The 13,408-nt window shown below is 40.1% G+C and overlaps 1 protein-coding gene across 3 annotated transcripts in view; it reads right to left on the minus strand.

Annotated features, from left to right (window-relative positions):
- Positions 1-13,408, minus strand: part of EPB41L4A (erythrocyte membrane protein band 4.1 like 4A) — a 131,782-nt gene that overhangs the window by 32,651 nt on the left and 85,723 nt on the right. For all 3 annotated transcript variants that reach the window (XM_065663151.1, XM_065663153.1, XM_065663152.1), the window contains exons 12-13: positions 12,681-12,793; positions 6,949-7,030 (exon numbers count right to left, since the gene is read on the minus strand). In XM_065663151.1, the coding sequence (XP_065519223.1) occupies positions 6,949-7,030; positions 12,681-12,793 (195 nt within the window). The remainder of the gene's footprint in view (positions 1-6,948; positions 7,031-12,680; positions 12,794-13,408) is intronic.

Below are 13,408 nucleotides of genomic sequence, written 5' to 3' on the forward strand. Positions count from 1 at the left end.
GATATACATCTTCATCACAGAATAATGCTTGGGACCATGAAACAATTTTGGCTCCAGCTCTCTGCTGTTCACACACACAACCCTCTGCCATTCACCCACACAACCCTCTGCCATTCACCCACACAACCCTCTGCCAATGGTGTGGTTATGTTTCATGCTTCAGGTTATGTATTTTAGGCTGTGTGGGACCCAATAGGTTGGGTGGTTACTGAATTAGATGTAGATTATCAAATGCCTGTATGGATTATCCTGCAATACCTTCCTACAGAAGTGTAAGGGCCTCTTCCAACACTGTAACAGAGCCTTTCTCAACCCTTTTAAACCACCTCTAATAGCTTCATATAAAGATCCTAAGTTCTTATGCTGGAAAATACAATCCTGATCTCTTTCTCCTTTCTCTGTACTACTCTTGATTTTCCAGATCACATCCCCTGACATACCATTTTTCCAGACTGAAGGAAAAGTCCTGGCTGGCCTATACCTTTGCTCCTTGTACAGATTTCCTGCACAGCCATTCACACCTTTGACTACCCTTGCTGCCCCACTGCAAGCCTTTTCCTGAAGTAAGGACATCCGAATTGCACTCATAATTCATGAAGTAAACATGTGATCCGCAAAATATGTAACGTCATAATGCTTTCCTCTTGCTTTCCTAATAACTGCTAATTGTTTTTTCTGACTGCTACATAGTTCATGTTTTCATGAAGTTATCTATCACAGCTCCACAGCACCTCATTTTACTCAGAAATCTAGAGATATTTTTTTGCTGTGAAGCATCTTTCTTTATAGTTACTGACTCGGAGTCATCCACCATCTAGCAACTCACCTCTCATACTTTAGAGGTCTTTCTGTCACTCTTCACAGACAACTTTCACTCTAACTGCCTTAACCAATTCTGTCCCATCACCAAGTTGTATCACCTCTTTTCCAGGTCTTTGAGAAATACACTGAACAGCAGAGACCTATGAACAGATCTCTATGGAAAGCCACTGGTGACTTTTATCCACTGACTACTTCCTTCTATGCCTACTTTCCAAATTTTTAACTGACTATTTATACATCACAGGACCTACCTTCTTACATACAATACAGATTTATTATGACCTTAATACATTAACATATCAGTATCTTTCAACCTTTTGCTATGGCATGATATTTATCACTGCACAGCACCTAGGACATAACAGAATCACAGAATCATAAAATCTTAGAATAGTTTGGATTGGAAAGGACCTTAAGATCATATAGTTCCAAACCCACTGCCATGGGCAAGGACACGACACACTAAACCATGTCACCCAAGACTCTGTCCAACCTGGCCTTGAACACTGCCAGGGATGGAGCATTTATCACTTCCTTGCGCAACCCATTCCAGTGCCTCACTACCCTCACAGTAAATAACTTCATCCTTTTATCTATCCTGAACTTCCCCTGTTTAAGTATGAACCCATTACCCTTTGTCCTATCGCTACAGTCCCTGATGAAAAGTCCCACTCTGACATCCCAGAGACAGCCCCAACTTTCTCACCCTGTCTTCATACGGGAGATGCTCCGGTCCCCTTACCATCCTCGTGGCCCTCCTCTGGACTTGCTCCAACAGCTCCATGTCCTTCTTAGGCTGGGGACATCAGAACTGTACACAGTACTGCAAGTGAGGTCTCACAAGAGCAAAAGGACAGGACTGACCTGCTGGTCATGCTTCATTTGATGCAGCCCAGGATACGGTTGGTTTCTGGGCTGCGAGCACACACTGAAGCCTGCTCATGTTCAGTTTCTCATCAACCAATGCCTCCAAGCCCTTCACAGAATCACAGAATCACAGAATCCCAAGGGTTGGAAGGGACCTAAAAAGATCATCTAGTCCAACCCCCCTGCAAGAGCAGGGTAACCTACAGTACATCACACAGGAACTTGTCCAGGCGGGCCTTGAATATCTCCAGTGTAGGAGACTCCACAACCCCCCTGGGCAACCTGTTCCAGTGCTCTGTCACTCTTACAGTAAAGAAGTTCTTCCTGATGTTAACGTGGAACTTCCTATGCTCCAGTTTACACCCATTGCCCCTTGTCCTATCACTGGATATCACTGAAAAAAGCCTAGCTCCATCATCCTGACACCTACCCTTCACATATTTGTAAACATTGATGAGGTCACCCCTCAGTCTCCTCTTCTCCAAGCTAAAGAGACCCAGCTCCCTCAGCCTCTCCTCATAAGGGAGATGTTCCACTCCCTTAATCATCTTTGTGGCTCTGCGCTGGACTCCTTCAAGCAATTCCCTGTCCTTCTTGAACAGAGGGGCCCAGAACTGGACGCAATATTCCAGATGCGGCCTTACCAAGGCTGAGTAGAGGGGGACGAGAACCTCTCTTGACCTACTAACCACTCCCTTTCTAATGCACCCTAAGATGCCATTTGCCTTCTTGGCCACAAGAGCACATTGCTGGCTCATGGTCATCCTCCTATCCACCAGGACCCCCAGGTCCCTTTCCCCTTCGCTACTTTCCAGCAGGTCAACCCCCAACCTGTACTGGTACATGGGGTTGTTCTTCCCCAGATGCCTTCTCTGCAGGGCTGCTCTGAATCAATTCTCCACCCAACCTGTAGCTGTGCCTGGGACTGCCCCAACCCAGGTGCAGGACCTTGCATTTCACTGTACTGAACTTCATGCCTTGCCTTACCTCTGTGGGCCATTTTCCTCCCATGGTGCACTTGTTTTATTTCTTTGTGTTTCTGGGCTGTTTTAATTTTTCATCTTTTTAAAGCTAAATCAAAGTACAGATACATTTATTTTTTTTTTTTTAACTGATAAGTGTATAGATCACATGTTCTCTCCCCCTGACCTCTTAAAAATTAATCGCAAAAGCATACAGTCGTTACAGAGACCCACCCTAATATACAGATATTTGGTAGCTGTGTGAAGAAGGCAAACAGCTGCTGTGTTGAAGTATTTAATGTCTCCTAGGAAGAGAGATTGGAAGGAAAAAGGAAAAAAAAAAAAAAAAAAGGAAAGAAAATGAAGGACCTGTAAATTGGCTCTACAAGCTCATAATTATGGCAGCATTCAGAATGAACAAGAGCAGATGCTTAGGTGAAACGTCTAACAATAGAGCAAAAATACAATATGCTCTCACAGTCTTACACAATATGCAGTTAACCAATTACTGAATCAGAGGCTTTATCTGCTTTTTATTCTACATAAGACTTGATGGAACTTTCTTCCATGGATTTTCTGAAACACCACTTGAACATTTTTAATTTCTGGCATAAATAGTGCCTGGTAACAGTATGCTCTAGCATTGAACTATGCCACAAACAAGTATTTAATTTTAGTTCAAAAATTCCACCTGGTTCAAAACTTCCATCCCATGTTCTTCACAAGTTCTTTGTTTATAGAAAGAAAAAAAGCCCTATGAATGATGGTTCCCTAACCACAAACTTCACCCCATACTTTTTTAATATATTTTTAACAACTGTTTCATCTCTTTTTCCAAGTGAAAAATTACAGTCTATTTAATCTCTGTCACCACATACCCTTTATTACTCTTACTATCTATATTTCTTTACCATTTTCTCAGGACTACAGTGCCTTCTTTAAGACAGGGACAACAAAGGCAGCAGGGGTGGTAACCATTCAAAACGTGTCAGAACACAGGTTCATAGAGTAGCATATTCTTCTCATTCCTGCCCCAGTTATGACATATGTTTTCATTTTGCTAGACACCGAGAACAGATTTGACAATGTGAAAGAGCTGTCTTTACTGACTGCTGCAAGTTAAAGTACCATGACAGTCAAGATAGTCACCTGGCTTACGAGACCTATTAATCTTTGTGACCAGTATTCCATCATACTTACTGGAGATGGTTGGAGGGAACAGCAGAATGCTCCAATTCTTCCTTTATTCCTACCATTCTCACAGTTTTACAACTTCCAACCCATTAAAGCAGCCTGCTCATTGCCACTCCAAATGCTGGAAGGTGACTTCCTGCTGAAGGATGCTTTTCACCCATCCTCTCACCACTGGCTAGTCATGCATCATCAGCTCGAGAGCTCGCTTTCTGCATGAACAAGCAGTTCACCTGATACAGAACTAGATAGCCACATTGATTTCCACTAAGTTCTTTGAGAAGTATTACTGACAGCAACCCACTACACGTATCAATATAACATCTTTCCAAGTGCAACTTAAAGCTATTAAAAAAAAACCTTTACAGATGCTTACAGAGTAGAGGACATAAGCCAGAGTTCTTTGCCAAGAGCAGGAGGAGACAGACTTGGCTTTATGAAGGAATCGTGGCTAATTAACTCACTAATTCACTTTTAACCTCAGCCTTTGGTCACTGAGTTAATCATTTAATTCACACATAGTTAACACAATGCAAAGCTATACTAAATCAGCAGGAAGGGAAATTAAATTACAATTTATCAGGCAAATAGTTTTCTCCACACTGCATCCATTAATTATTGACTCAAATGTGTATACAATCTATTCCCAAGCTTAAAAATACGTGCCTACTACAGACCAAGCCAGGAATTCAGGTAAATATTTTTCTGTCCTGTACTACCAAAACCAATTGGTTTTGCATAGCATGAACTATTGAACAATACTTAGATGGAAGCTGTGCTTGAAGAAAATTAAAGGGTGCTCTCAAATCTTACAAAAATGAGAGAGAGAGAGATTACCCTGGGAGGTGATTTCACTGCACTAGATTACTAGGCCACTATACATGCAGAGCAGACACACAGTTAACAGGTAGAGAGCTACAGCACGGCAGCTCTTCAGACACTAGTACTATCTCCAGGAATACAGCTGCAAAAGGAACTGAGTTCATTCAAAGTACCTGAAAAGGTTAGAATCTGGATTTCATGTGAGATTACTGTTGTTGGGGGGGGTTTATGGTTTACCTTGCATTTATACCACTTATGCAGAAGTGACCAATTATGTATCTTGGCTGTGAACGAGATGTCAAACTACAAAAACTCCACTTCTAAGAGCTGCAGAAAGCTGTTTTGTGAACATGACCAACAATTAATGCAAGAATTGCACAGGATGGAATAAACTACCAAGCTATGAACACTCCACAAAGTATGTGTGCTACCTGTCATGCACACTAAGGCTGGCAGACATGAAAGGTGTTTTACATGTGCAGAGACACAGGGAAAACAAATAAATTTCTAAATGCAAGAAAAACAACTTCCAACACTCTTTTGATGGAAGTGATTAGCTCTGTTTAAAACTGTGACTCTGTCTGTGAATTGCTTTTAAACTGTCAAGTTTAAAAGGTAAGAAACTAAATACTTAAACCGTGAAAGTGCCATATTGAGAGCCCCTTATTCTGGTTCTTGCTCTACAATAGGCCTATCCATTTCTTTTTAACTGTTCATTGCTAAAAATTTCTACACAGTATTTGTAGCATAACCTGTAGTAAAGGGCTATTATTCCTTCCCAGTATGATTATCTGCACTATGGAATAAAGGTACTTCTTGCTTTGTACTTCTTGCTCTCCCCTAACAAATCACAAAATCGTTGGGGTTGGCAGGGACCTCTGGAAATCACTTTATCCAAACCTCAGCTTAAGCACAGCCACTCGGAGCCAGTGGCCCAGGTCCATTCCCAGATGCTCACTGAATTATCTCCAGGGCTGGAGATAATTATCTCCACAGCATCTCTGGGCAGCCTGTGTTCAGTCACTCTCACAGTGAGAATGCCTCCTGATGTTCAGAGGGAACCTCCTGCATTTCAGTCTGTGCCTGTTGCTTCTGGCCCTGTCACTGTGCACCAAGAGCCTGGCACTGTCCTCTTTGCACCTTCCCTGCAGGTATGTACATAACTTTGTATTGTTTTCTCCTCAATGGCCTAGTTTCAACATGACCAAGTGGCAAAATTATAATCTTTCTTCTAACCCATGATCAGTATAATCTTCTAAGAGTTAGAATTTTTGACTGAACTTCCCTCTTACTGAGGAAGCAATTCAACTCAGCAATTCTTTTCTGTACCAACTGTTTTAAACATTAGGCAATAGGAAACACTATTCACCAAGAATTAGCAGTAAATCTCAGATCCTTTCTCAGAGGTCAGTCCACATACCCAGTATGTGAAGCACACAGCTTCAATGGAAAGTTAAGGGCAGAATTATTCAGCTCAAAAAAACCTGTCAGGGTATGAGGCATGCAGAGACAGACGTTCAGGCAACTAAGCAAAAAACTTAGGTGCTGAGGTTTCTTTTTTATTCACTGTTTTGTCAAATCACTCTTTTTTTATTCAGGCACCCAAATTCCACCTAAAATTAAGGGTGGAGATATAAATCCCTTTCTGAATCTGAGCCTCATCTCTTTCTCTGAAATATGCGTAATAACCAAAGATGCATTAAATACAGCAGACCATGCCAAGTTCAGAGGAGCAATGGCAATTCACTGCTCCCAAGGATCAGCATGGACACTCATGAGATTTGCTCTGGATTTAATAGTGCAACAGCAAATGGACTCCAAGAATAACAGCACTGCTGGAAGAGAGGCCATGCCCAGCTCTTCCCTGCACATATCTGAAGCAGTGCCTGCCCTGTGCAGAGGCAGACCTACACCCTGAGGGCCCTGCCAGCCAGACTACAGCTCCTGGGGGAGAGGCACAAAGCAGTTCACACAACTATCCTGACCAGAACCAGTGGGTCATTGTCTGTTTTTTCATATTTAAAACTGAGTCTGTTTACTTTCCCATTAACTTGCCCCAATTTGTGGCTTTCCAAAAACTGTGTCAACCTGAAATCCCTGTTCCAGGTTCATTAGAAAATCAGGGTTTGTTAAAATTAATTACTGGGCAACACTCTGACCTTTATCAGCAGATCCTGAACTTAAGGCCATGATAAACTCTTACTAACGATTACTAAATGTGTTCCTCTATCCAATACAATACACAATGTCTTTAAAGCTGGAAGGGAACTGCTGGTCTACATACCTTTTCACTGGGGAAGGTGCAATAATTTTGGTAATTCCTTCATCCTCCTCATTCGTGCTAATCCGGCTCATGTTCTTAGATCCTGGAAAAAAAACCCAAACACAGAACAGTCCTGTAGCAAATATCTTGCACCCCTATTCAGTATAATCACATACTGAACACAGTGCAGCATGAGAGATAAAATCATACACAAGACATCTGGTACACGCACTACTTACTAAGGTTGTATAAAGATCACACTTTTATGTCTTACCCTCCTAAGAAATTTTAACGTGCTTAACATGTGGGAATTCATTAGTCTTGCACATAAAACAAAGTGGTTTAAAGCTACTGTTCTCAAACTGAGTCTATGACATTGCCACCAGAAAAGAATTCTCTGCTTAGTCAACAATAAGAAGAAAAGCATGAGTAGAATACAGGCTAAGAAAAAGTTTGGGGATCCCCACTGCAATAACTATAGCCTCCAAAACGATTGTTAGATTAGATAGTAAAGCATGTTCTCAGAAACCATTTTAAATTGATGTAGCAACACAGCACAACACAACACAAATATATCCTAAGTTATGACCAGGAAAATAATAACTATAAATCAATGGATTATGAAATTAATAATGTAAATAGAGAGAGACAATAACAAATAATACTCTGACAGAGAAAGCTAAGCATCAGTTTCAGTGAGTCAGAAACTTTCAGCCAATATTTGAAAATTGTCTGACTAGTTTCCAATTTTGTGCAAAACATTTTCCATTTTGACTCTACTTTTTGCAGTGTCGGCACTGCAGTCCCCACCTGCTCCATGGAAAGGAATCTGAAGAAGCAGGAGGAACGTGCACTTTCCCCTCTTTTTGAGCCCTCATATAACAGGCTTCAAACAGATTTGGATATTCAAGATTGAGGAGCACTGAGGGTAAAGGGGATCTGTGTATTTTACATTGGATTTAAGTCAAAGTCACATGATAATATTATGCTCTACAGATGTATTTGTCCAGTATCATGAATAAAAAGCGAACTGTTCTGTTCAGCTTGTTATGCAGTAGTATATTAATCATCAATACACGTTTGTCCTACTGGCACTTTGATTTTAGTTTCCATGGTGTGATGTTAATATTAGTCTGTAATTTTTCTTCAGATCACACATTATCTTTCCATATAACCAGCAATTTTGGTCGTTTCTTACAAAATTGTTACCACCTCCAGAAACGACTGCTAACTAAAACAACAAAGCAACACCACTGATGATGTATACTAGCTCTGAACAGGATATATTCTGAGCATGTTCATGAAGATAATGAAACAGATTGACTGAAGCCTGTAAGACTGCTAACAAGTAAGTATCATGTCCCCCGGGGCAAGGAAGCAACATCATAGTGTTGTTAATATAGTGTTATAAACTCAAAGCCCTTTTGCTTGGATAAAACATCTTAACATCTTAAACTGTGATGAGATTTTGCATTGTAAGCTTTCTCTACAATCTCAGAGAAAGATTTCCACTATCCCCCTCAATTTTCCATATCAATCCTTTGACATATAAAGTATCTGGACTTTCCTCTACTTCAGCACATGTATTTGAGATATCCTAAGGCATCTTGTCTGGCCATCAATTGCCTTTCCTGCAGGTTAAATCTGCTAGTCTTCTGCAGATGCTTCATATGCTACAGAGGGTCTCAAGTGGCCTTTGTCACCTTTGCTGAAGCAACTCAGCCAAGCTCTTTAGGTGCCTGACTTTACTACTTTTCATTATGTAGTTTACTCCTTTCCCCACTTAAGTTTTTCAGACTAATGCCTGGCACAGGAGGGGAGCAGCTTGGGTCCTGTCTTGTACAGTATTTGCTCCTTCAAAGCATTTTTTGTTGTTTATAAAAGCATACGCATTAGGAAGAATGTGGAATATTCTGAAGAAGGAAATGCAGAATGGGCACAGATTCTCAGAAAGGAAATGAAAGTTTTGGCATTCTCATTGAATCCTCTATTTTACACAGTGAGATACAACCCATGCTCCAGACTCACTGAAGGACTATTACTTTCTGTTTTCAGGAACGAAGCAATTGCTACACTGCCACTAGGACCTGCTTGGTAATATATTCAGAATTACTTAATGAAAAACTTTCTTCAATTAATGTGGATCAGAAAATGATCAGAAAAAGAATCACCAATCTTCATTAAGGCCATGGAAGACTACACAAAAATTCTTCCTCTGACCTCTAGAAGGATGCCAGCAGTCAAAAACAAAACAGAAGCAGAAAACAAAAGACAACATACCATGACTTACACACAAAGGCAGAGATACAAATAAATACAGAAATACAAAACAGGTTTCTACTCAGACAAAACCTCATACTAGCTGTGTTTGACTCCACCGCTGCCCACAATGAGGACCTTTGCTTTGCTTTTTAAAAAATAAGATTTTGCTGTACAATTCTGTTGAGCAAATGACTAGCTTAATTAGGAACTTTCTGTCCACACTTACAGAAACTGTGACAATTGTCTTTACCTATGTTCCACTTCATGTATCTTTTACTAACTACGGTACTGTTTACCAACATACAACTCTGTATGATACAGCATCCCTAACATAAAAGAATAGACTTCAGAACAACTGTCCAGACACAAACCACATTGCAGTAACCTAACTTTGCCACTTTTTGTTGTATACAAAGGTAACAGGACTCTCAAAAATACCACAGATAGCCAGGAATCTTGAACATCTCATTTGTAGCAAGTATTCCCAGTTGCTGCTGTCAGCATTCACTGCACTGAACTTTCCCAGTAAGATGAACGCACAGTTTGATTCCCCTTTACAACCATCTTGATTCTGATTTGTGCATTCAATTTAAACAGACCATTACATTTTCAAAAACACAAATGTCCAAAACCTCAGGAGACTGGCAAGCTAATTAACTTGTCATGCCTGTTTATCAACTAAAGCCATTTCACTGATGTTATCTGAAAGTACTGTTTGTATTTAAATCTATTCATGAAAGCAGTAGATAGTATGATCAAAAGGAAAACATACAAGAATAGCTCATGCTTTGCACTGTGTGCTACTAAAAGCCTATAAAAATTAATGGAGTTCCATATGCCTACACTAGCAATACCTTCTCTGTGATAACTTTTATTTGCCAAACTAGTTTCCAATCCTGTAGCCTCAAGGGTTTGTGCATCTCGCACCACACACATGAAATGCAGTATCAGTCACATCCATCCTTTTACAAAACCTAGGATTTAAAATAAATTTAAAGTGTAAGGCTCAAGGTAAATAAATAAGTAAATAGATAAAACTATCCCAATTCTAAAATTTAACTTTCAAACCCCATCTCTATTTTCTGGGAAAAGATTTGAGACTTTGAATGAGCCAACCAATGGTTCTAGCTACCGTGACTGAGGTTCGCAAAGCAGGGTATGGGGTAATATGTAAGTTAGTGGCAATATGTAAGTTAATCAGGGCAGGGACTGTGACTGCCTGTGATACAATACAGATAGTACTGTAATTTTAATACCTGTTCCCAATTCTCAGCCTGGCTTTTAAATCAGAATGGTAGCACATACTTTACACTAGTTTATACAACTACCCTGTGTGCAAGTCAGAGACAAGTCATCAGCTACCGAACAACAAACCCTAAGCAATGTTTTTAACTACTGAATAAACTCAGACCTACAGTAACGTCTGGTCACATCAGTGTTTGCCCAGAAGAGACATTCCCAAGAAGCTTTTCACAGGCAGAATTTAGCCAAAATAATGAATGCCTTCACACGACACGTTGTTGCAAAAGCTGAACATTACCAGTCCTGCCCTAAGAGGGTAAAACAGAATAATGAGACATCCTGTTCCAACACTGAGTTTACAATTCGCAATCAGAACAAAATGCAACTGTAATTCCCCCTCAGTGGAAATGAAATACAGGAAATAAGCAAGCAAAACAAACTATGCATATCTCACATCTAAGACTTTACAGAACAAAACAAAAACACACTTCTCCAACTAAACACCAACCTAAACATACACAAAATAAAAAGGGCAAAACAAAAAGCACACCAATATAAAAACATTGGTTGCACAGCCATTGAAGTTTCCTGATCCGATTTTTACACTAACCATAGAATACCTGAGATGTGAAGCATACTAAGCAAACGACAAAAGGGAGGTTACTGCATCTAAAACCACTGTAATCTGGATTCTAGGAAAACAATCTGCCATGCTAAATCCAAACTGCCTGCACTGTCTATCCCATCAGGGGAGTCAATCAGTGGCTTTTACACAAGAAAGCTGCTTTTTCTCTGTTCACAGTATCATCTCCATCAATCCCTCTCTTAAAGCACAAATATATTTACTGAAAACATTAAAGTATAGATTTTCTGCAATTGTCTTCACATCTAGTTCAACTCTTAACCCAGAGTTCACCAGGTGGCTGCAGTCCTAATTACATGAGCATATTTTAATGAACCAGTGAGACAAACATTAGCCACTCAGCTCTGCAAAAGAGAGGTAACCCCTATCTTCAGGTGACAGGAAAAAAAAAAAAAACAACCAACCATATACTATGTAACTATTCATAACACCAGAGCATGTATACAAAGACAAGGAACAAGGGAAAACACTTTAATGAAATGCCAGAGGTTAGAGGCTGTAGCAACTTTACACATACCTTACAATAGAGGCAATGAAGACTGCACATGCTACAGCCATGCTTTCGTAGCTACTGGTTCATGTAACTGCCCCCTAAACCACTGCTGTGGCTAGTCCCATTACTGGCAACACATGAGAAACAAAATAAAACTAAACTAAACTAACTTTGTTAGACAGCATCCAGAATAAACATGGCAAGTTTCCACATATATATATATATACCTGCTCCCTTTTTAAAATGGTGACCCTCAGAAGTTTATAATGCTGTATTAGCCCATGAGAAAGAGAAACCTGCTTACATTTTAAAGGCCAGACAAGTTTTTTTCTCCAATTGCTAACAAACTACATATATACTTAACTCCATGCATAAGTTCGACTGAAATCCATGTGACTGCTTTCATAGATGAAGCTAAGCATACACACATAGTCACATATGGAACTGCTGCTTGAGTTTAGTAAAGCTTTTTGCCTCTATTACTGTATTTCAGGAAGCACCCATTATTCTGGGTGTGACTCCTGTGATCCGTGTTTAGTCTTGCATGTTTCCTCTAACATCTGTAAAAACTTCCAGCTTCCCTTGAAGCTGCATTCCCAAGCATCTTCAGCATGCAGAATAGATTTGCAGCTCACACATCTGAAGGATGTTAAAATTGCAGAGGGCATCTCACTAACTTTTGCTCCACTTAATATCAAAATAAAGGGATACTGCCCTTGAACTGGGAAGAGGATGTATGGTACAGACACCTTGGGTCAAGCAGCTGGAAAAATGGAATACCAATGAAGGTATAAAATACTTTAGAGAGAGACAAGACTGCTGAATAGAACAAGTACTCACTGCCTGTTTTCAAATTTCCCTTTCATGCTTTGCATTAGACCTACAGAAATGGGGTTTAATTATGTTTGATCCACACCATCTCTTTTACCTACAAAGTTAGAGTTTGTAGATCCAGTTAATGCCAGGTATAAAGACTGACCTGAGGCAAATGAAAGAATCCATTCTGAGAGAAACTTAAGGACACTGCAGCAGTTCTGAGTCACATCTCAAAAACTAAATGAACTAACGACTAAAGAAGACACCTCTGCACAGGCCCAGTAGAGAAGGACTTACCTGTCTGTTGGGTTCTTTTGGGGTAAGTCTTGCTGCGACTTCTTTCAATGCATTGGTCAGGCCGCGGGAGCTGCACAGAAGGGTCTCTGGTCATTTGCAAAGATGTTCTGACACTTGAAAACACAAGGAAACCATGAGAAAACACTTGGAAATTTATCATATAAAGGATCCTTAGGCTGAGGAAAAAAAAAAAAAAAAACAACCAAAAAAAACCCCCCCACCAAAAACGCATGGGGTTTGGGCAGCATGTTTTTATTTGCTTTTCACATCTCATCCCAGCTCTGGTTCTGCTAAGTAGCACTGCCTTGACTTTAATAGTTTTGAATCAGGCATTGGTAGAATCATCAACAGACTGTGCCAACCTCTTCTACATTTGCCATTTTCAAGAGGAGCAGAGCAACTAAAACAAAATGCTGGTTTATTAGGAATAGGAAAAAACAATGTGACCTTTTGTAACCTCAAATATTCTAACATACGATTTTAAGTTATTTGCTTACTTACTGAATTCTTCTTCTAAGTTTTCACCTCAGGAAAATACATACTTAACATTGCTCAGTTCAAGTCAGTAAGAGGCCTACTTCTCTGCCATGTACAATGACAACCTAAAGAGCATGGAAAACAGCATGCAAAGCAAGCTGTAATAAAGGAGTCTCACTAGTACAGGCCCAAATGATAATAAACTGTGCGGAAGTCCTGATTCCCATTTATAGTAATGCTCTTATTCATTG

This window comes from Lathamus discolor, chromosome Z (genome assembly GCF_037157495.1).
Source record: "Lathamus discolor isolate bLatDis1 chromosome Z, bLatDis1.hap1, whole genome shotgun sequence".
NCBI classification, from domain to species: domain Eukaryota; kingdom Metazoa; phylum Chordata; class Aves; order Psittaciformes; family Psittacidae; genus Lathamus; species Lathamus discolor.